The sequence below is a fragment of the Malaclemys terrapin genome, chromosome 12 (assembly GCF_027887155.1).
Source record: "Malaclemys terrapin pileata isolate rMalTer1 chromosome 12, rMalTer1.hap1, whole genome shotgun sequence".
Taxonomy (NCBI): Eukaryota; Metazoa; Chordata; order Testudines; family Emydidae; genus Malaclemys; species Malaclemys terrapin.
This window is the reverse complement of record NC_071516.1, coordinates 34,427,405-34,451,812: the sequence shown is the minus strand read 5'-3', so window position 1 is coordinate 34,451,812 and position 24,408 is coordinate 34,427,405. Positions and strand designations below refer to the sequence as shown.

Sequence of the window (24,408 nt, the reverse complement as noted above, 5' to 3'; positions counted from 1 at the left end):
CGAACGCATGCCCCAAGGGATTTCTGGAGCACCTGCCACATTTCAACATCTTATGGAGAAAGTTGTGGGAGACATGAATTTACTGCAAGTGTTAGTTTATTTGGATGACCTAATTGTGTTTGGAAGAACCTTGGAGGAGCATGAAGAAAGACTTCTTAAAGTGCTTGATAGGTTGGAGGATTATGGTTTGAAGCTTTCAATTGACAAATGCCAGTTCTGCAGAACCTCAGTGAAGTATGTGGGTCACATTGTATCCCAAGAGGGTGTGAGTACTGATCCCGATAAAATAGAAACACTCACTACATGGCCATGTCCAAGTAACTACAGAGAACTCAAGACCTTTCTTGGGTTTAGTGGCTACTACCACAGATTTGTGAAAAACTATGCTACGATTGTAAAACTTCTGAATGATCTTACCAGGGGATACCAGTCCAGCAAGAACAAATATAAGACCAAGAATAAGGGGAGGTCCCCAAAGCCTCCTGTGCAAAGACACTATGGCCACTTCGAACCATGTGGGCCACGGTTGGATGAGAGATGCGAAAGGGCTTTTCGAGAAATCATTACTTGCCTAAGTCATGCTCTGGTCCTAGTCTTTGCTGACCCAAGCAAGTCGTTTATCGTGCATACTGATGCCAGTTTGGAGGGTCTGGGAGCAGTCCTGTACCAGGAATTGAAAGGCAAATGTAAACCTGTAGCCTTTGCCAGCCGAGGACTGTCTGATAGTGAAACTCGCTATCCCACCCACAAGCTAGAGTTCTTGGCCTTGAAATGGACCATCACTGAGAAATTTCGAGACTACTTGTATGGTGCTCAGTTCCAGGTGTGGACAGACAACAACCCACTGACTTATGTGTTAACAAGAGCTAAGCTGGATGCTACAGGGCAAAGATGGGTGGCCGCTTTGGCTAGCTATGACTTCAGCATTCAATACCAATCAGGGAGAACAATGTAGATGCAGACGCATTGTCCTGGCATCCGCAGGCACCAGAAGTTGCTGTGATACCCACGGATGGAGTGAGAGCTATTTGCAGTGTGAGTCACCAAGAGCCAGAGGCCCATGAGAGCCTTCATGGATGTGTTGCAGAAGCTCTGGGCCTGCCCCCTGAAAGCATGCCTTCTGCCTCAGTGAACTATATTGCATTGGACCAATCTCCCTTGCCCATGCTCAATGCGGCCAACTGGCAAAAAGCCCAGCTGCAAGATATTGACATTCATGGTACACTACTTGCCAAAAGGTAGGGGCGAAGCCCAGCTGCGGTTGTCCCATCTAACCTGGAGGGTAAACTACTATTGAGAGAATGGACCAAACTAAAATTGATTCAGGGAGTGCTACACCGAATGGCCACCGACCCCTTACAAAAGCAACGAGCACAACTAGTGCTGCCAAAAGAGTACAGAGCCCTGGCCATGAGGGCCTTGCATGATGACTTTGGACATTTAGGGATGGAGAGGACCCTGGAACTTATTTGTAGTAGGTTCTATTGGCCCTGGATGGCTGAAGATGTTCACAGGAAATGTGAGACTTGCGCTCAATGTGTTCAAAGGAAAACTCTGCCCACAAGGGCTGCATATCTGAAGAACATCACCAGCAACAAACCTCTGTAGCTGGTATGCATTGAGTTCTTGTCTTTAGAAGTAGACAAGAGGAATGTTGGGAACTTTCTAGTAGTGACTGACCATTTTACACGGTATGCACAGGCATATCCCACACGTGATCAGAGGGCCACCACTGTCACTTGAGTACTGTGGGAAAAATATTTCTCAGTTTATGGATTCCCAGCCCGGATACCCTTGAATCAGGGATCGGGGTGGGACTTTAAGAGTCACCTTCTGAAGCAGGTGCTGAGGATAGCGGGAATTAAAAAGTCTAGGACAATGCCTTATCACCTGCAAGGTGACCCTCAGCCAGAGAGATTCAACCGAACCCTATTACACATGTTGGGGACTTTGCGACCAGAGCAGAAGGCAACCTAGAGCCAACATGTCACATTTCTGGTGCATGCCTACAACGCCACAAAGAACGATGCTACGGGAGTCACCCCATATCTCTTGATGTTTGAGCAAGAACCAAGATTACCCATAGACTTATGCTTTGGTGTATCAGAGGATAGAGATAACTATGAAACTCATCAGCAATATGCATCCTGACTAAGAGAAAAGCTGCGGGATGCTTATCACTTAGCTACATCTATGGCTTGGAAGAACCTCAACAAACATTGATATGATGCTAGGGTACGTTTGCAGGAACTCCAGCCGGGGGACAGAGTCCTGCTGTGAAATTTGGGTATTGCTAAATTAGGTATTACCTAAATCACTTGGGCTCTTTGAGAGTCAAAGCCACAGTGCTCTCATTTTTATGAACCACACACTGTTGCTTTAAGAGCTGACCCAGCACAGTGTTACTGGTAGCTTGTCACAGAGAGTGAACTCCAGGGATCTTGTCCCAGGGGAACAAGACAGCATTTAAACAGCTCTCCAGAAATCAGCTCTTAGTCTTGGAGTCGGCTAAGAAAAGGGTCTTTGCTCCATTCCCACTGATAAGCCTGCACACACTGAAGGGTCTCACTGTTCCTGGTAAAGAGTACTGAATGTCCTTAGATGCTGTATCCCAGAAGCAGATAGAAAAATTAGACAGACAAATCAATAAGTAAGTAGATAGACTAAGAAAAAAAAAGAGAAAATCACAGGTCAGGAGCTCTCATCATAGTTATGATCCACTTTTAAGAGGCAGGTGAGTTGATTCATATTTTTATTCATTTTAACCTTTTATTATCCTTTTGATTCCAAAGGACCAGATTCTGCCCCCCATTATCTAGGAGTCTGTCTCTGTGCAGAGTTGCATTGACTACTTAAACTGCACAACTCTTTCTCAAGGCATCCCTGAGAAAACTGGGTTCAATTAGTGTGTAATAGAAGTAGTTTCTGGTTTTGGAATGAGTGTTAGTGTGTGTGTGTGTGTGCGTATTAGGGGTAGGGCATTCTCTGCCTTTGTTATCATTTTGGTTCCAATACAAGGTCCAGCTCTTTGCTCAGGCATTTGTCTGATAAAGTGATAATGGATAAAAGTTTTAGGTTCTGTCTGGAAGACTACAGGATTAAACATAGGTTTGACTTTGGACAGAACATTTCCCATTTCCACTCAAAATCAATGTCAAAGTAGCTGCTAACTTCCTTGAGGGCAGGAGAGATTCTCTTATATATGAACAGCCTGAAATTCAGATGTGCAGGACCCTGAGTCCAAAGTCCCATTGGATTGAATTTTCAAAGGCATGTACTGTAGCATTTTTCAGGAACGTAACCACGTTAAGCGAGGAGTTACTGTAACAGATTTAGGAACAAATCTCCCATTAACTTTCAATTCAACCCCTTTGTTTCAAATCATGTCACCGTACCTAGACAGTATTTGCTGGGCACATTCATCTGTTATGTTCAGTATTACACAAGGGGGATTTTTAAAAACAAATAGCTTTCACAATATACAAGTATAAAAAGGGGAAAGCTACTATCCAAAAGTTATCCCCATGAGTCACCAATAAATCCTGCCCAGCACCTGCTGTGTAGGTTTGGGTAATCAGGAGTTTTCTTAACCCCTCTGCAGAATTCCTGCATATTAGATGCTGGAATGCATTCATTTTCCTTTGACTTTCCCTAACATTCTCACAGTGCCTGAGAATGAGAGTTCTGTTTGCTGGAAGTCACTGACCATGATGTCTTGCACTCCTAATGTGTTCTTCAGCTGCTCAGTGATACCCTTAGGGATCACTTTAAGTATTCCAATAATTGCTGGGATACTCTTTGTTCTAGTTTTCAATAATCATTCTACTTTGTGGAAGTGTTCTTCATACTTTAGTATCTTTTCTTCTTGATTCTTATTATGATGGTGTCTGCTGGTATGGAGATATCAGTTAACATGCTTGGCCTGTTTTTCTGCACCACTCAGTCTGTGACAATTCCCAGATCCCAAAAATCTTAGCCTCTTTGTTCTCTAGAGCACCTTCGATTTGGTGGTGGTAATAATGCACAGTTTGTTTAAATCCATACTTCAACAGAGATTCTAATTCAGGAACTTGGTGGCCTCCTGTGTCTGTGCATATAGTCTCTCTCAGTGAGGCTCAACTGTCTTTCTTTTCCGAATGCGTTCTGCAATTCAGGGAGCAGTTTTTGTTGGTCAGTCTTACTTCTATATGATTAAGCCTTAAGGACTTCTCTTGTGCACTCATATTGAGCATCTCTTTCTCTCTGCTCAGATATCCTTCTAGAAGTCATGAGACTGTTAATGTTCTCTCACTAATAGGTTTGATCTCTCACCACCACTGTGCGTGCATTTCTTTCTGTTGAAAATTGTGGTGTCTTTCTGTGGGGATTTCTTTCTACTTTTTTTCACTGTTTTGGGGGCTGGAATAGACTCTCAGTCATTGATTGTTATCTCCACCAGATGATTTTTTACTCTGTCTGACTTTTCATATATTTTGATGTTGTATTCTTCATTATCACTTTCTCCTTCCACAGATAGACTTTTTCCACCATCACATGCCCTGTCCATCTCTTGCTTCATAATCAATACCCTGCATTACCAGCAGCTGTCTTGTTGGATGCCAAATTTTTACTTTTCCCCGTGATTCCACTTGGTCACCCCGGCAAAGTACCGTACTACAGGCACCACCCTCATATTAGTGGCTTGGATCAAATTCTTAGCCTTGAATTTTGTCCTTAGAATAGTTGCTATTGATCTAATGTTCTTCAATAACTTATTCTTTGACTTTGTTATGTTGTAGCTCTGACAGTTCCCTGATTCCAAGGTATTTGTGAGGATCATGCTGAGAGATATCTTGATAGTTCCTTCATTAACTTGTATGCCATTTGATTGTACCAGTCTGCCCATCTAATACAGATGCCAACACTGTCAAGGCTGCTTCCACACTCTGAACTTTAGGGTTGAAATGTGGGGGCCTGCATGAAACGTCTAAGCTTAACTACCAGCTTAGATCTGGTCCGTTGCCACCACTCCCAATGTGCTAATTCCCTTCCCTGGGTAGCCTTGAGAGACTCTTCACCAATTCCCTGGTGAATACAGATCCAAACCCCTTGGATCTTAAAACAAGGAGAAATTAACCATCCCCCCTCCTTTCTCCCACCAACTCCTGGTGGATCAAGATCCAACCCTCTTGGATCTAAAAACAAGGAAAAATCAATCAGGTTCTTAAAAAGAAGGCTTTTAATTAAAGAAAAAGGTAAAAATCATCTCTGTAAAATCAGGATGGGAAATAACTTTACAGGGTAATCAAACTTAAAGAGCCCAGAGGACCCCCCTCTAGACTTAGGTTCAAAGTTACAGCAAACAGAGGTAAACACCCTAGTAAAAGGTATATTTACAAGTTGAGAAAATAAAGATAAAACTAACACGTCTTGCCTGGCTGTACTTACACGTTTGAAATATGAGAGACTTGTTCAGAAAGATTTGGAGAGCCTGGATTGATGTCTGCTCCCTCTTAGTCCCAAGAGCGAACTCCCCCAAAACAAAGAGCACAAACAAAAGCCTTCCCCCCACCAAGATTTGAAAGTATCATGTCCCCTTATTGGTCCTTTGGGTCAGGTGTCTGACAGGTTACATGAGCTTCTTAACCCTTTACAGGTAAAAGGATTTTGGAGTCTCTGGCCAGGAGGGATTTTATAGTATTGTACACAGGAGGGCTGTTACCCTTCCCTTTATAGTTATGACAAACACACAGTTAACCAAGCCACTCCAGAGCTTTATATCTTCACCAAACTTTGTTACACATGTCATCCATCTCTGTATCTCCTTTTGGGACAGTTCGTATAGTTTTAGTCTATCCATGTCTAACAAATGGTTAACTGGTTGTTGTTCTTTGCTGATATGATAACCACAATTTATCTCACAGAGCTTCCATGTCTACGGCAGCATAGATACCACAAACAGCACTGGCACTAATTAATAAGAACATAAGAACGGCCATACTGGGTCAGATCAAAGGTCCATCCAGCTCAGTATCCTGTCTTCCGACAGTGGCCAATGCCAGATGTCCCAGTGGGAATGAACAGAATAGGTAATCATCAAGTGATCCATGCCTTGTCGCCCATTCCTAGCTTCTGGCAAACAGAGGCTAGGGACACCATCCCTGCTCATCCTGGCTAATAGCCATTGATGGACCTATCCTCCATGAACTTATCTAGTTCTTCTTTGAACCCTGTTATAGTCTTGGCCTCACGACATCCTCTGGCAAGGAGTTCTACAGACCGTGTGTTGTGTGAAAAAAAATACTTCCTTTTGTTTGCTTTAAATCTGCTGCCTATTAATTTCATTTGGTGACCCCCTAGTTCCTGTGTTAGGAGAAGGAGTAAATAACACTTCCTTATGTACTTTCTCCACACCAGTCATGATTTTGTAGATGTCTCTTTTCCAAGCTGAAAAGTCCCCGTTTTATTAATCTCTCCTCATACAGAAGCTGTTCCATACCCCTAATCATTTTTGTTGCCCTTTTCTGAACCTTTTCCAATGTTTTGTGAGATGGGGTGACCACATATGTATGCAGTATTCAAGATGTGGGAAGACAATGGAATTATATAGAGGCAAAATGATATTTTCTGTCTTATTATCTGTCCCTTTCTTAATGATTCCCAACTTTCTAGTCTCTTTTTTGACTACTGCTGCACATTGAGTGAATGTTTTCAGAGAACTATCCACAATGACTCCAAGATCTCTTTCTTGAGTGGTAGCAACTAATTTAGACCCCAGCATTTTATGTTTATAGTTGGGATTATGTTTTGCAATGTGCATGACTTTGCATTTATCAAAACTGAATTTCATCTGCCATTTTGTTGCCCAGTCACCCAGTTTTGAGAAATCCTTTTGTAGCTCTTCATGGTATGCCTGGGACTGAACTACCTTGAGTAGTTTTGTATCATCTGCACATTTTGCCACCTCACTGTTTACCCCTATTCCAGACACCACTATTTACCTCTCTCCAGTCTGAAAACTGACCATTTATTCGTATTCTTTGTTTCCTATCTTTTAACCAGTTACGAATCCATGAGAGCCAGTTACCAATCTTCCCTCTTATCCCATGACAGCTTACTTTGTTTAAGAGCCTTTGGTGAGGGACCTCGTCAAAGGCTTTCTGAAAATTGAAATACACTATATCCACTGGATCCCCTTGGTCCACATGCTTGTTGACCCCCTTAAAGAATTCTAATAGATTGGTGAGGCATGATTTCCCTTTACAAAAACCATGTTGACTCTTCCCCAACAAATTATGTTCATCTATGTGTCTGACAATTTTGTTCTCTACTATAGTTTCAACCAGTTTGCCTAGTACTGAAGTGAGACTTACCAGCCTGTAATTGCCAGGGTCACCTCTGGAGTCATTTTAAACAATTGGCATGTCATTAATTATCCTCCAGTCATTTGGTACAGCAGCTGATTTAAATGATAGGTTACAGACTACAGTTAGTAGTTCTGCAATTTCACATTTGAGTTCCTTCAGAACTCTTGGGTGAATACCATCTGGTCCTGGTGACTTATTACTGTTTAGTTTATCAATTTGTTCCAAAACCTCCTCTAATGACACCTCAATCTGGGACAGTTCCTCAGATTTCTCACCTAAAATGAATGGCTCAGGTTTGGGAACCTCCCTCACATCCTCAACCATGAAGACCGATTCAAAGAATTCATTTAGTTTATCCGCAATGGCCTTATCATCTTTGAATGCTCCTTTAGCATCTCGATCATCCAGTGGCCCCACTGGTTGTTTAGCAGGCTTCCCACTTCTGAGGTACTTAACCTTTTTTTTGCTATTAATTTTTGATTCTTTGACTAGTTGTTCTTCAAATTCTTTTTTTTGGCCTTCCTAATTATAATTTTACGCTTCATTTGCCAGAGTTTATGCTCCTTTCTATTTTCTTCACTAGGATTTAACTTCCACTTTTTAAAGGATGCCTTTTTGCATTTCACTGTTTCTCTTACTTTCTTGTTTAGCCATGGTGGCACTTTTTTGGTTCTCTTACTATGTTTTTTTTTTTTTTTTTTTTTTTTAAATTTGGGGTGTACATTTATGTTGAGCCTCTCCTATGGTGTCTTTTAAAAGTTTCTATACAGATTTCAGGGATTTTACTTTTGGTGCTGTACCTTTTAATTTATGATTAACTAACCTCCTCATTTTTGTGTAGTTACCCTTTCTGAAATTAAATGCTACAGTGTTGGGCTGCTGTGGTGTTTTTCCTGCCACAGGGATATTAAATTTAATTATATTATGATCACTATTCTCAAGTGGTCCAGCTATATTCACCTCTTGGACCTGATTCTGAGCTCCACGTAGGACTAAATCAAGAATTGCCTCTCCTCTTGTGGGTTCCTGGACTAACTGCACCAAGAAGCAGTCATTTAAGGTGTCAAGAAACTATCTCTGCATCCCTTACTGAGGTGACATGTACCCAGTCAATATGGGGATACTTGAAATCTCTCATTATTATTGATTTTTATTTTTATTTTTATAGCCTCTCTAATCTCCCTGAGCATTTCACAGTCACTATCACCATCCTGGTCAGGTGGTCGGTAGTATATCCCTACTGCTATATTCTTATTACTCGAGCATGGAATTACTATCCATAGAGATTCTGTGGTACAGTTTGGTTCATTTAAGATTTTTACTTTATTTGATTCTATGCTTTCTTTCACATATAGTGCCACTCCCCCACCAGCACCACCTGTTCTGTCCTTCCAATATATTTTGTACCCTGGTATTACTGTGTCCCATTGATTTTCCTCATTCCACCAAGTTTCTGTGATGCCTATTGTATCAATATCCTCATTTAATATGAGACACTCTAGTTCACCCATCTTATTATTTAGACTTCTAGCATTGGTATATAAGCACTTTAAAAACTTGTCATTTTTTAATTGAATGGGACTTTTTTTCATTTGACTGTTTATTATCAGATCCTACCTGTATTTTATCATCTTCCATCCTCTCCTCCTTACTAGGACACAGAAAATCTCCATTAATAGATCCTCCCCTAGGGGTTGTCTCCATCTGAACCACGTACTCCTCCTCACCTGTTGGCTTTCCCCCAGCCCTTAGTTTAAAAATTGCTCTATGGCCTTTTTAATTTTAAGTGCCAGAAATCTGGTTCCATTTTGGTTTAGGTGGAGCCCATCCTTCCTGTATAGGCTCCCCCTTTCCCCAAAATTTCCCCAGTTCCTAGTAAATCTAAACCCCTCCTCCCTACACCATTGTTTCATCCACACATTGAGACCCTGCAGTTCTACTTGTCTAACTGGCCCGCATGTGGAACTGGAAGCATTTCAGAGAATTCTACCATGGAGGTCCTGGACTTCAATCTCTTACCTAGCAGCCTAAATTTGGCCTCCAGGACCTCTCTCCTATCCTTCCCTATGTCATTGGTACCTACATGTACCACAACCACCGGCTCCTCCACAGCATTACACATAAGTCTATCTAGATGTCTTGAGAGATGTGCAACCTTTGCACCAAGCAGGCAAGTCACTACGTGGTTCTCCCCATCATTGCAAATCCAGCTATCTATGTTTCTAATGACTGAATCGCCCATTACTAATACCTGTCTCTTCCTAATAACTGGGATTCCCTCCCCCGGAGAGGTATCCTCAGTGTGAAAGGATAACACAACATCATCTGGAAGGAGGGTTCCAACTATGGGATTATTTCCTTCTGCTCCAGTTGGATGTTCTTCTTCCCTGAAACTTCAAAGTTACCCTTCAAAGATTACTTTTTTAATTTGGATCTCATCAATAAGAGTCCCTTTCTGCTAGAATTGAGTGTTCCAGTTTAACATAAATTGCTGTAGAAAGAAAATGATCTTTGAATTAACTTTAGGCATTTTCAGTGTCTCTGTGATCCATGATCGTGGAACGTTGTTGTATGCTCTCTGGTAGCCTACCCACTCAATCGCTAATTCTTTTATTTCTTTGTTTTGTATATTCTGTGATCCTCCTGTTCAGCTTGTGGTGTTCCCTTGTACCTTTCAGGTTTACTGTGCTGCTTTTTTGCTCAGGAGCAAATTGTGAGCTGGCACTCTCCACCCACATCTTCTTTGCCAGAGTTGTTGATAGAAATTTCTATATAGTTGAAAAACACATGGTTAGTCTATAATTCATGGGATCACTGCAGCCTTCTTCTTCTTTTGTTTGTTTGTTTGTTTGTTTGTTTGTTTGTTTGAGAAGAGTTGCTCCTGTCACTATCCATCTCAGGAACCCAGCCTTCAAACATCTGTTAAACTGTTCAAATAAGCAGTCGGGGAGGCATGTGCTGTAGGGGGTGCCTTGTTGGTCTAGGAATGTGAACCTCACTTAGGGTCTGAAAGATCCTGGGTTTCAATGCTAGACAAGATCTTGGTTTTTTTTTTTCTGTTGTAGCTTGAATTTGGAGGGCTAGTTATTTTAGAGATCCTCCTTTAGCTCAGGATGTGGAGGTGCAGATTCTGAGTGCTGTACACTGAGGGTTCAAGCCCAGCTGGTGACCTAAAGAGATAGAGATATTGCTGGGGGAAGACACACATTTAAGTGCAGGGTGATTGGAAAGCAAACAAGCTTCCTTAGAAAAGTAAGGCATTACAGCCAGAGTTCATGCATCCCATGGGCCTTCCACTTTTCAGTTCTCTCAATTACAGCATCTCAGCTATTTTTTCTTTGATTTTTCTGTGTATTCCTCTATTGTACTTTAAAAAAAAATTCCTCGCACATTTTTAATCTAGTTTGCTCTCGGATTATGTTGTAAGCTCTTCTCAAGCCCTCTTTATGGCATTAATAGTATTTATCAATTTGTCTGTATCCTCTGTATTTGGTTGGTTGTCAACCTATACCAGGCTGGGTCCCAAACCAGTATTTCAAAGTCTCAAGGGGTTGATGATGATGATGATGAATCCATGAAGATACTATAGACACTTATGCATCCGAAGAAGTGGCCTGTAGTCCAGGAAAGCTTATGCTCTAATAAATTTGTTAGTCTCTAAGGTGCCACAAGTACTCCTGTTCTTTTTGCGGATACAGACTAACACGGCTGCTACTCTGAAACCTATAGATACTTAATACTCAAAAAAATTACCACAGGTAACAGACAAAGATGTACTTCTTATAGAATTGGCCAGATCCCCAGTGAGTGTGAATCAGCCATAGCTCCATTGGAGTAAAGCGGCCAGATCCCCAGCTGGAGTAAAAAAGCTGTATCTCTATATATGTTAGAGGTATAGATTAAAAAGTCATTAGGCCATAGAGAAACAGGAAAAGAGTGGATAACTTTATAGCCCAGTGTTTGAGGCCCTCACCCCAAATCTAGGAGACCCAGTATCCAGTTCCCTTTCTCCAATAGCTCCTTACTTTTGGACCTGATTGAGGATTTGGGTACTTAAAGTAGAGGTAAGTGCCTAAATCATTGTCAATCTAAAACACACAAATTCCAACCAGCTTCTTGCTATCTCTTTCTATAAATTTTGTCAATTTAAAAAAATAATGATTTACATACTGGAATAGGGCTCGTTTTACATTCATCCTATTGATCAGATTATCTGCACAAGCCATTTCAATTCATTTTTATGACATCTGTTAATTTCATGGCTTTTCTTAATTAATTTATTTATTTATGTTCTTACAGGTCACAGTTTTCTTGAATAAATATCAGTGGAAAATCAAACCACAGTGACTGAATTTATTCTCCTGGGACTTTCCAGTGACCAACAGATGCAGATTTTCCTCTTCCTGGTGTTTTTAGTTATTTACCTGGTTACTTTGGTTGGGAACATACTGATCATGGTGGTGATAAGAGCTGATTCTCACCTTCACACCCCCATGTACTTTTTCCTCTTCCATTTATCCTTTACTGATATCTGTTATTCCTCAGTCACAGTGCCTAAAATGCTGATGAACTTCCTAGCAGAGCACAGAACTATTTCTGTCAATGGCTGCCTTGCCCAGATGTTCTTCATCATCCTCTCAGGTTCTGCAGAACTTTTCATTCTTTCAGCTATGGCATATGACCGCTATGCTGCCATCTGTGACCCATTGCATTACATGGAGATAATGAGGAAAGGGATCTGTGTTCAGCTGGTGAGTGGTGCATGGACCATCGGATTCTTCTATGCCCTGCTTAACACCATTTTTGCCCTCAGGTTGCATTTCTGTGGGCCCAATCAAATCCGCCATTTCAACTGTGAGCTCCCTCGTCTATTACAACTGTCCTGCACTGAGACCCTCACCAATCAAGTGGTGCTTCTCACTTCCGCTGTGATATTTGGATCAAGCTCCTTCCTCTTCACCCTGATCTCCTACGTTCATGTTATTGCCACCATCCTGAGAATACCCTCTGCAGAGGGCAGGCAAAAAACCTTCTCTACTTGCAGCTCCCACCTGATTGTGGTTGGCTTATTGTACGTGACAGGTTTTTTCCAGTACACAAAACCCAGCTCAGTCTCCTCTGTGCTTCTGGATGAAATGGTCTCCGTCCAGTACAGCATCTTGACCCCTATGTTAAACCCCATCATCTACAGCCTGAAAAACAAGGAGGTGAAAACAGCTGTAGGGAAAATATTGGGGAAATTCTGGTTTCCCAAGTAGCAATGTTCTTTTTTTTTGTAATCAGAGAGCGTAGATTTGTTGGTAACTAGTGTTCGGGACATTCTCAGCTCAAGTAGCTGACTGACACTATGGGACAAATCCTCGACTGGTATAAATTAGTGTAGATCCATTGAAGTTAATTGGACTTATCATCATAGTTTCTTTGGAACTAATGGGTGGGCGGGGGTGGAGGGGTGCTAGACACACAGGGACTTGAACAGGAGAAATTGAGAGAGATATCCCTTATTCCAGTGGTCGGGACACGCACAGGGGAGGTGACAGATCCCTGTTTAAATCATTTCTGCTCATCAGACACATGAAGTGGAGGTCTCCCCCATCCCAGGTGACTACCCTAACCACTGGGTAAAAGTTATATGGGAGCTCCTCCTCCTAATTCTGTCTCCTTGTTTGTATAAAAACAAATGGGTATAACTGGCTATGAACAAATTCAAGATGGAAATTAGAAGGTTTCTCACCACCAGAGGGTTTGAGTTTCTGGAAAAAATCTTCCAATAAGAGCAGTAGGGACACACAACTTAATCACTTTTACGAGAGACATGGATAAATTTATGAGTGTGGCTGTAAGATGGCATTTCTTGTGATGGTGGGGGGCAGGGCTCAGCAGTACTGGGGCATGCTTCTGATTGTTTGTCTTTTGTTCCCAGCAGTCATGCTTCAGGGTTTCAACAAGACATCAGAACAGATCAGGAAGGGGATCCCCCCACATCAACATATTCCAGGAGGGCTTTTTTTTTCACTTCTTCCTCTGAAGCTTCAGGGATGACCATGGCTGGAGAGGGGCTATTCGATGGGGTGAGCCAGGACTCAGAGGTGGCACTGAGCATTCTCTCTCTCTTGGATGTTTACCTAGGCCATTCAGGGAGTAACTGATTGACAATTAGCTAATGACACAAAAACTTATAGAAAATAAAAGTACATCAGAAACATGAAGTCTGACAAACAATCAGAGGTCTCCCTGGATGATCAAGGTGCTAAATGAGCACTCAAGCAAGACATTGCTGTTGTGGTCAAGCTACATGAATTCTTTGCAATGGTCTTCACTGTAGAGAATGGGAGGGAGAGCCTCACAGCTTAGGTCACAACTCAAAGGAACTGTCCCACATTGAGGTGTTGATAGAGAAGGTTTTGGAACAAACTGATAAATTTAGCAGTAATAAGGCACCAGGACCAGATTTTATTTATCCAAGAATTCTCATAGACTCATAGATTCATAGACTTTAAGATCAGAAGGGACCATTATGATCATCTAGTCTGACCTCCTGCATGATTCAGGCCACAAAAGCTGACCCACCCACTCCTGGAATAATTCTCTCCCTTGACTCAGCTGTTGGAGTCCCCAAATCATGATTTAAAGACTTCAAGTCACAGAGAATCCTCCAGCAAGCGACCCCTGCCCAGCAAGCGACCCCTGCCCCATGCTGCGGAGGAAGGCAAAAAACCTCCAGGGCCTCTGCCAATCTACCCTGGAGGAAAATTCCTTCCCGACCCCAAATATGGCGATCAGCTGAATCCCGAGCATGCGGGCAAGATTCTCCAGCCAGACCCTCCGGAAAAAGTTCTCTGTAGTAACTTTTAATATCCCATCATTGACCATTGTTACTAATTACCAGCGATGGTACATTATTGAACTATTGACTAAAATCACGTTATCCCATCAAACCATCCCCTCCATAAACTTATCAAGCTTAATCTTAAAGCCAGAGAGGTCTTTCGCCCCCACTGTTTCCCTTGGAAGGCTGTTCCAGAACTTCATCCCTCTGATGGTTAGAAACCTTCGTCTAATTTCAAGCCTAAACTTCCCGATGGCCAGTTTATATCCATTTGTTCTCGTGTCCACATTAGTATTGAGCTGAAATAATTCCTCTCCCTCTCTGGTATTTATCCCTCTGATATATTTAAAGAGAGCAATCATATCCCCCCTCAGCCTTCTTTTGGTTAAGGTAAACAAACCGAGCTCCTTGAGTCTCCTTTCATACGACAGGTTTTCCATTCCTCGGGATCATCCTAGTGGCCCTTCTCTGTACCCGTTCCAGTTTGAATTCATCCTTTTTAAACATGGGAGACCAGAACTGCACACAGTACTCCAAACGAGGTCTCACCAGTGCCTTGTATAACGGAACCAGCACCTCCTTATCCTTACTAGAAATACCTTGCCTAATGCATCCCAAGACCGCATTATCTTTTTTCACGGCCACATCACATTGCCAACTCATAGTCATCCTGCGATCAACCAGGACTCCGAGGTCCTTCTCCTCTTCCGTTACTTCCAACCGATGCGTCCCCAGCTTATAACTAAAATTCTTGTTAGTCATCCCTAAATGCATAACCTTACACTTCTCACTATTAAATTTCATCCTACAAGGTCATCCAAATCTCCCTGCAGGATATCCCAATCCTTCTCCGAATTGGCAATACCTCCCAACTTTGTGTCATCCGCAAACTTTATCAGCACACTCCTACATTCGGTTCTGAGGTCAGTAATAAATAGATTAAATAAAATTGGACCCAAAACCGAACCTTGAGGAACTCCACTGGTAACCTCCCTCCAACCTGACAGTTCACCTTTCAGTACGACCCGCTGCAGTCTCCCCTTTAACCAGTTCTTTATCCACCTCTGGATTTTCATATCGATCCCCATCTTTTCCAATTTAACCAATAATTCCTCATGCGGTACCGTATCAAATGCTTTGCAGAAATCGAGGTATATTAGATCCATCGCATTTCCTTTATCTAAAAATCTGTTACTTTCTCAAAGAAGGAGATCAGGTTGGTTTGGCATGATCTACCTTTCATAAAACCGTGTTGTAATTTGTCCCAATTGCCATTGACCTCAAGGTCCTTAACTACTTTCTCCTTCAAAATTTTTTGCAAGACCTTGCATATTACAGATGTTAAACTAACAGGCCTGTAGTTACCCGGGTCACCTTTTTTCCCCTTCTTGAAAATAGGAACCACATTAGCTATTCTCCAGTCAAAGGGTTCCCTCTGAAGGAACTCATGAAATTGCAGAACTACTAACTTTGATATGTTAAGTAAGTTAAGTAGGTTAAGTAAGCCTCTGTACAGATGACTGGAGGGTACCTAATGTAACGCCTATTGTTAAAAAAAGCTTCCAGAGGCAATCCTGGCAATTACAGGCTAGTAAGCCAAACTTGTGGATCATACAAATTGGTTGAAACTATAGTAAAGAATAAAGTTATTAGAGACATAGATAAGAACAGTATGTTGGGGAAGACTCATCACGGCTCTTGTAAAGGTAAATCATGCCTCACCAATCTATTAGTATTCTTTCAGGGAGTCAACAAGCATATGGACAAGGATGATCCAAGGGATATAGCATACTCAAACTTTCAGAAAGCCTTTGACAAGTTCCCTCACTAAAGGCACTACAGCAAACTAAGGAGTCAGAGGATAAGAAGGAAGGTTCTGCCATGGGTCAATAACTGGTTAAAGGATAGGAAAGAGAGGATATGAATAAATAGTCAGTTTTCATCATGGAAAGAGGTAAACAGTGGGGTCCCCCAAGGATCTGTACTGGGACCTGTGCTATTCAACATATTCATCAAAGACCTAGAAAAAGAGGTGAACAGTAAGGTGGCAAAAATTGCAGAGGATAGAAAATTATTCAATATAATTACATCAGAAACAGGAAGTCTGATAAATAATCAGTGGGGCCATTGAACAATGAAGGTACTAAAGGAGCACTCAGTGAAGACACAGCGGTTGCCAAGAAGCTAAATGAAATCCTTGCACCAGTCTGAACTGCAGAAGATGGGAGCAAGATCCCCTCACCTTACGTGACAAATCAGAAGAACTGTCCCAGACTGAGGTGTCGATAGAGGAGGTTTTGGAGCAAATTGATAAATTAAACAGTAATAAGTCATGAGGACCTGGTGGCATTCATCCAAGAGTCCTGAAGGAATTCCGATATGAAATGGCAGAACTCCTTCTTTTCCTTACACTCATGAAATCTGTCGTTTCACTAACACTGTCTCCCAGAATTGCCTTCCTCCTTCAGATTCACAACCAATTCCTCCCTGTTGGTCAGTCGAAAATGGCACCAGAGCCACACCTTTCACCCCCACTCTCACCACCCACACAGAAAAGCCACTGGCTCCCACTCCAGCCAGCTCCACCCAACAGGTAGTGTAAAGTAATTTCGGTGTATTCTATAGGGCTCAGTCATAGGGTGACCAGATGACAAGAATAAAATATCGGGACACATGTGGGGGGCAGCCACAGGCTCACAGCCCTCATCCCACTGGAGCCATGGGGGAAGGGGGATACACAGCTTGAGGAAGCCACGGGTCAGAGGCATATGGCCCCGGCTCCAGGCACAGCCCCGCCATGGGTTGGCGGTGCACAGCCCTGGCTCTAGCCGCAGCCCCTCCGCAGGTCGGGGTTGCATGGCTCCTGCTCCCAACGCAGGCCTGACACGGGTCAGAAGCGCAGGGCCCTAGCTCCCACCGCAGCCCTGCCACAGGATAGTTATTTAGCAATATGTAATCCACTACACTATGCAGCCCGTATGAGTGACAGGTCTTGCCTGCAGCTCACAGGTGGCTCCTGGATATGTGGCTTCCTAGGTAATAGAATAACAAAGTTATCGATATCTCAGTTAATGTTCTGTGGCCTCAATGGTATTGACCTTTTTTTTTTTTGTGATTTTATCCCCCTTGTAAAACTCTCCTGCAATGACCCTCAGCAGACAGAAATGGTGACTGTTGCACTCAGCTGCATTTTCTCACTGTTTCCATTCCTTCTTACTTTGATGTCCTACATCTGCATCATCACCACCATCCTGAGAATCCTGTCCACCACCACGAGGCAAAAGGGCTTTTCCACCTGCTTCTCCCACCTCATTGTGGTGAGCATTTATTATGGAACTCTGTTGACTGTCAATATATTCCCAACCACCGACCTCCTGAGTGACTTCAAGAAAGTTCTGTTTGTCGTCTACACAGTCCTGACTCCCCTGGTCAATCCCCTCATCTACAGCCTGAGAAACAAAGAGGTCCAGGAGGCCCTGAGGAAAGCGTGCAGGAAATTCATGCTTGGACTATGCTAATCGGTTAATTTCCTTGTGTTAAAATAGATATAACATGGGCTGGGTAGGGCCTGAACCAAAGCCTGCTGTAGCCCCAGGTCGTGTTTCCTTGAGCTTCATTGGTCTTCAAGTCATGCTCTTACAAAGTCACAGCCCTTGGACAAAGTGGAGATGGGGAGACCTGTGAAAACCTGTGACTCCATTGTTTTTATGGCCCATATAAGATGCCACAGTTCGATAATACTGGGCTGGTTGGAGACTTGAACTTGTGGCTACTGAAAGCCCAGACAATGAGAGGAGATTGTGCTCAGTGAGAGGGTGCAGGTGAAATGGACTCAGCTGGAACACTGGGCATCTATTCTGTGTAGGGTGTGTAGATATATACACACACATCACTAAACAAATAAGATGCCTGCATTCTAAAAATACAGGGTTGCAATGTCAGCATGGAACTCTACTTTTACAAAATTGAGTAATTAATTTTTTTTTCATAGAGTGTATTTCATCCCCAGGCTTCATTCAAAGGAAGAGAAAAGCCAAAGGAAACCCTCTGACCTGTGCCCCAGAACAGAGGACACCAGCACAGGCCTCTTATTTGCTCATTTTCAGCAACAGTTTAAGACCAGTTGTTTCCAGATATTTGTGGTCCAAGTGGGATTTTTCAAAGCCTCTGGACACCTGCCCTTTCAGATGGGGCCCTGGAGGAGAGTCAGGCAGGGGCATGCGCAACTTCCCCAGGTTTGTGCGTCGCTCTGGGGCCTCGGCATCCGGATGCTTGGTGTGGGGCTCCACAGGGTACGGCCAGGGGCACCTACGGCCCATTTACTGCAAACACTTGGGTACCTGCAGGGTTTGCTGGCAGGCAAGCTGGGTGTGTGAATCCCAGAGGGCCGGAATCACTCAGTATGCTGGTGGCAGGAAACCAACTATCCAGAGTGCAGGCCAGTGCCCTGTCTGCTCCACCTCATCCAATTGTATTTGACACTGGGACCAAAGGGTGTGAGGAGTCCAACTGCCATTCACTGTTCATAGGATTTGGGGCCTTTTATGGGAAAACCCAGCTTGTTCATTTACAGCCAAACCACTATCCTGAGAACTTTCCCAGGGGATGTTTTCTACCAATTCCTTCTCGTGTTCCTCCATTTTCTCAGTGACCCTTGTAACTGCGTCTCTGTCACCAAAAGCATTGTGCAATAAAAGAACTAAACTGAGTCTTCTCTTTCTGTTGTCTCTCTTGTCAGACCTCCCGTTATCTGTCCCCTTAATGTCCGGTGTACTGTATAATGAGAAATAGGGGGCAGCAGAGGGTCAGGGGTGGGAACGTTCAGCAATACTGTATAATGGGCACTAGGGGATAACAGAAGCTGAGGGACGAGGAAGGGGCGTCTGCACTGTATAATGGGCACTAAGGGTCAACCAGGGTTTCAGACCAGTGTTCTGTGTCCATTCTTAGGATCTCTCAATCACACCTGATCATGGGGAATGACACATGGACAGCAGTAACATTAAAACAGTGATTTTAGTTAACATATTGTTTAGTTAAAATATTAAGTGATTAAGAGTTGATAAACTTGGAATTTAACATTTGAAGTTAAAATGTGGAATTAAAAATGTAAGCCAAGCTTCATGATGATTCAGGTCTGTCCCTTTTTAATATATTCTGGCCCTATATTCAGTCGTAGCCTTCAAAGAACTAAGCAATAAGATTTCATCCATAACTGCTATATTTTTGTCCGGTTAATTAAATAACAAACAAGAAACCTCTTTTTTAAAAAAAAGCCATTATGTGAACCACAAATATTCAGATTTGGGCATTATGAAGAACAAAGCTTTGGTGACACAAAATTATCCAAGAAGAGAAAGGGAGAAAAGGCCGAACTCTTCTAGCAATTCAGTGGCAGTTGGGTGCTTGTTGTGTATGTTACCCGTTTTTGAAAATCCCAACCTACATATGTAAAGCACCCTGTTCTATCTGCACTTTATCTGAGGAAAAGTTGGGTAACGTTTTCAAAAACATGTAAGAGAACTTCAGAAGTGACTTAGGAGCCTTGTTGACTTTCAGTGAGACTTAGGCTGCTAAGCCTTGGTAACTAAGATACTGGGACATAGGCAGCAGAATAATTTCTTCACAATGGGAATAACATTCATCCAGTAAGCAGAGATTTATTTTAGGATGAAATGTTTTTCCTCTCTCCAGGACTTTTCCTTTGAGACTAGAAGTCCAACTCTACCAACATTGTCTAGAAATAAACCAAACACTAACTTCCCCTTGCCTGTTGCTTTCCCCACAACAGACGTGCCTCGGGAGACTGTCTCTTCCCACAGAAGGATATATAATGAATCAGAAAAGACGTTCCCCATTTAACAGAGGGTATGAGGCACAGGGTTACGTTACCAGAGATGGAACGGACCCTCGGTAGCTTTTATAGGTTATCATTCCAGTTACTTGGCATGAGGAAGTAGGTGAATGCAGTGTGGACGGAAAACAGGCTGAGTAACCTGGATCCTGGTCTTGAAATGCTGCATGAGGAAGTGACAACAGAGACCCCAGCTGCTGACAGACCCACCTTACAGGTAAGTCAACCTTTTCCTCCCTGCTCCTTGAATCTTGAGGAGTTTGAAGCAATATAGGTTTGCAAGGTTACTAACCCCACTGGAATCCAAGGGGAACTGGGCACTGATCTCTCTTAAACTCTCAAGTCAAAGCAAAATGACTGAATTTGGGAAAAGGAAAGACCTGACAGGTCACGTCTATCCTAGGTCTTTACCTAGGGTGACCAGATGCCCCATTTTTAAAGGGACAGTCCCATTTTTGGGGACTTTTTCTTATATAGGCACCTTTTACGCCCTATCCCCTGTCCCGTTTTTCCACAGTTGCTATCTGGTAACCCTATCCTTATCTGGCCCCCATCACCCTGGTATCTGGGCACCTCACTGCCTTGAATGTATCTATCCTCCCACCACCCCGTGTGATGCTATTACCTCTGCTTCACAAATGGGACCTGTTGCACAGAGGGGCAGATTTATGGATGTATATTGGGCACCTCAAGACGCAGACCCCCCCAGTGGGATTGGAAATCGATGGGCATTAGGTATGGCAACTACTCAGGCGCCTATATGTGCATTGTTAGGTACCTACCGGCCTTTGGAAATCTGGCCTCAAAATCACACAAGGAGCTGGTGATGAAGCAGGGAAATGAACCAACATCTGCCGAGTGAGTCCAAGGCCAACACTTGAAACACTGGAGCAGCCTTCCTTCCTCTCAAACCTCTTCTACGTGCTACGCAAAAGAGTTTACTATTCTTGGTGGCACTGACCTGGCCGGGACACTGAGAGATCAGCGAGGTGAGGTGGGTAATGCAGAGCTGATAGCTGCTGCTGTCCACAGTGCTCAGGGAGGAGACATTGATTATGAGCAGGCTTAGCAGTATGAGATTTTATTTTTGTGATTTGGACCACTAATATTGATTTTTATTAAGGATTTTTTCCCCCAGTTATTAACTAATTTAATGTTGACTGTTGTGGGAAAATTCAATGGGGGTGCGGTTGGGGTAGGACTGACAACGGGGGTACGGGGGGACTCCCAGTAGTGACAGCGGAGATACTGGTGGCTCCCTGCACTACCGAGGGGTCCAGGACACCAGCGCAAGGGGCAGGGAAGGCAGCTGCTCTGACCCTGTTGTTGGATGGCTCTGTCCATGGGCAGAAGCCATTCAGCCATTCAACAGTGGTGGGCCCACAGCGAGGCACTCCTCCTTCTCCTCCTCCTCCTCCTCCTCCTCCTCCTCGCAGACCAGGCTGGGGCTCTCGGCTCTGGCAGCCTTCTCCGTGCCTGGTGCCTGCAGGGATGGGTATCACTGGCCCCACAGCCATGCAGGGAGCCCTCAGCAGCTCTGCTGTCCCAGCCCCGCTCGCTCACTCCCAGGACAGCTGGGTGCAGAAGGCTCCGTGCATGGCCACTGGGCCAGTGACATCATCTCTGCAAGCACAAGGTGTGGGGAAGGCAGCACTAACGCCGACTGTTGCTGATATAGTTTGTTGTTGGTTCACGGTGTCAGCTGATATCGATGTTTACCAATGTCTGTCAATGGAAATCGAATCCTGCCAAGCTGAGCTATAAGTTTCAAAGAAGGCTAAAGGCATTAGCTGTCCAAATGCCATTGGAACCAAAGGGCCCCATCCTTGAAGTCAGTGGAAATTTTATCTCTGACTTCAGTGGGAGAAGTTGACAGAACAGAAATATTCCTGGGGTGTAAAAATAACCTTGTGCATAACTCTGTGCAGGATCAGGGCCTTACTGAGCAGTTAATAAGGATTAGTAAATCAGTCTAATAAAAGACATGACCTCACCCACCTTGTCTCTCTAAGGATCAGCAATGACAAGAGAGACAGTAAGGGCAGACTAGAGAGCCACAAACAGTGAAAGAATTAATTTTGTTTTAGCCAAAGAAGAAAATGTAGAGCTGATAAAAACGTCTGATGGAAAATGTGTCAATCAAGATCAAAATGTTCCCTGGGAACATATCAATTTCTACAAAATGTTGTCCAGGAAGTTATTGTATAGAGCTTTATGAAATAATATAAAATGAAATATTATAAAAATGACATAATATAAATCAATTTAAAGAACTATAAAATACAATGTAATATAAAATAAAAAATAACCTAGAAATGCAATTAAAAATAGATAAATACATTTTTTAAAAATGAAAATTGGAATGAAAACCCCAACATTTGAAATCACAGAATTGACAATGAAATGGAAGTTTGGGTTCTACATCCCTCTCACAATATGAAAATAGCACATTTCTTACAAATTTCAAATTTTATACAGAATTTTTTTCTTGCAAGAGAGAATCCATTTCTAGCTAACATAGTGGTTTCCAGCTGGAGTTCTTTTGTTTGTTTGTTTTTTAACGAAGATCATGTCTCTATATGTAGAGTGTCCGAATGAAGGACAATGAAATCTTGGCCTAGGGAAGGAGAGGCATTTGTCTGACGATAAAAACTTTCATATGGCTCTAATACAGTTAGACAGCCCATTTCCACTTCAATTCATTTGGAGTTGGCTCCCCACACACTGCAAATCCCACCCTTAGTTGCTTGGTTTGTTTCTTTGTTGCGGCTTCCTCTAAAATATCAAATCTTGGCCTGTTTGGCCCATGGATTTCCAATCTATAAAGGACATTGTTCTGCTTTCATACACCAGGCAGTGAGACGTGTGACTATTTCAAGCAATACGTTTTTGTACTGTTGTACCTAAGCCCCATCACAATAGTGTTAGAGTGCTTGATGCCACCAGTCAAGTTATTACACAAGTTTCGAGAGATTAAAGTTTTGTTGAACCTGCAGCCAGCTCAGATATGAAATCTGCCCCAGGGATCACGAGATGACATTTCCCCTCCCCTGGCCTCCATTCTCCACTCACCCACCGTTCTAATAGCCAGCAGAGGGGGACAATGAAAACAGTGCTGATGATTTATTGAGTGAACATTGCTTTTCATTTACATTGCAGTTAATTTCTTTCTTGTAGATAAACCCCATGGCAAATCCAGAAAAGGGAAATCAAACGTCTAACACAGAATTCATCCTCCTGGGATTCGGGGATCTCCCTAAACTGCAGCTCCTCTTCCTGCTGTTCCTAGTGATCTACATTGCAACCGTGGCTGGGAACGTCCTCATCATGGTGCTAGTTGTGACTGATCAGCACCTTCACACCCCCATGTACTTCTTTCTGGGAAACTTGTCCTGCTTGGAGACCTGCTACAGCTCCACCATCCTGCCCAGGGTTCTGGTTGGTCTCCTGACTAGGAACAGGACTATTTCATTCAATGGGTGTGTTACACAATATTATTTCTTTGCTTCTATGCTTGCTACAGAATGCCTTCTCCTGTCGGTGATGTCTTATGATCGGTATTTAGCAATATGCAATCCACTACACTATGCAGCCCGTATGAGTGACAGGTCTTGCCTACAGCTTGCAGGTAGCTCTTGGATAGGTGGCTTCCTTCTTTGTAGCATAACAACATTGTTGATATCACAGTTAACGTTCTGTGGCCCCAATGGTATTGACCATTTTTTTTGTGATTTCATCCCCCTTGTAAAACTCTCCTGCAATGACCCTCACCTCATGGAAACGTTGGCTTTCACAGTGAGCTTCCTTTTCTCACTGGCCCCATTCCTGCTTACCTTGATGTCCTACATCTGCATTATCACCACCATCCTGAGAATCCCATCCACCACCGGGAGGCAAAAGGCCTTTTCCACCTGCTCCTCCCATCTCATTGTGGTGAGCATTTATTATGGAACTCTGCTGATTGTCTATATGTTCCCAACCACCGACATCCTGAGCGACTTCAAGAAAGTTCTCTCTGTCGTCTACACAATCCTTACTCCCCTGATCAATCCCCTCATTTACAGCCTGAGAAACAAAGAGGTCCAGGAGGCCCTGAGGAATGCTTGCAGGAAATTCATGTTTGGACCATGCTAACTGGTCAATTTCCTTGGGTTAAAATAGATATAACATGGACTGGGTAGGGCCTGAAGCAAAGCCTGCTGTAGTCCCAGGTTGTGTTTCCCTGAGCTTCATTGGTCTTCAAGTCCTCCTCTTAAAGAGTCACAACTGTGGGAGAAAGTGGGAGATGGAGAGACCTCTTAAAACCTGTGACCCCCGTCCTTTTAGGACCTATATAAGATGCCACAGGTGGGTACTACTGGGCTGGTGGGAGACTGGAA

General features: G+C 43.2%; 2 protein-coding genes across 2 annotated transcripts; both read left to right on the top strand.

The window, feature by feature from the left end:
* Nucleotides 1–11,668: 11,668 nt before the first annotated feature.
* LOC128846751 (olfactory receptor 5A1-like) lies at nucleotides 11,669–12,604 on the top strand (the record flags this gene model as incomplete). The annotated part of the gene is made up of 1 exon (XM_054045998.1): nucleotides 11,669–12,604. A coding segment is annotated over one exon (936 nt), but the record flags the coding sequence as incomplete, so codon positions are not given.
* Nucleotides 12,605–23,215: 10,611 nt separating this feature from the next.
* LOC128847063 (olfactory receptor 1020-like) lies at nucleotides 23,216–24,163 on the top strand. The gene has a single exon (XM_054046385.1). It carries the CDS (start codon nucleotides 23,216–23,218, stop codon nucleotides 24,161–24,163), a length of 948 nt encoding a protein of 315 aa, XP_053902360.1.
* Nucleotides 24,164–24,408: the final 245 nt, after the last annotated feature.

Bases quoted from the DNA above. Each gene is read 5' to 3' on its own strand.
- LOC128847063 (XM_054046385.1), top strand. From the start codon at position 23,216: ATGGCAAATCCAGAAAAGGGAAATCAAACGTCTAACACAGAATTCATC.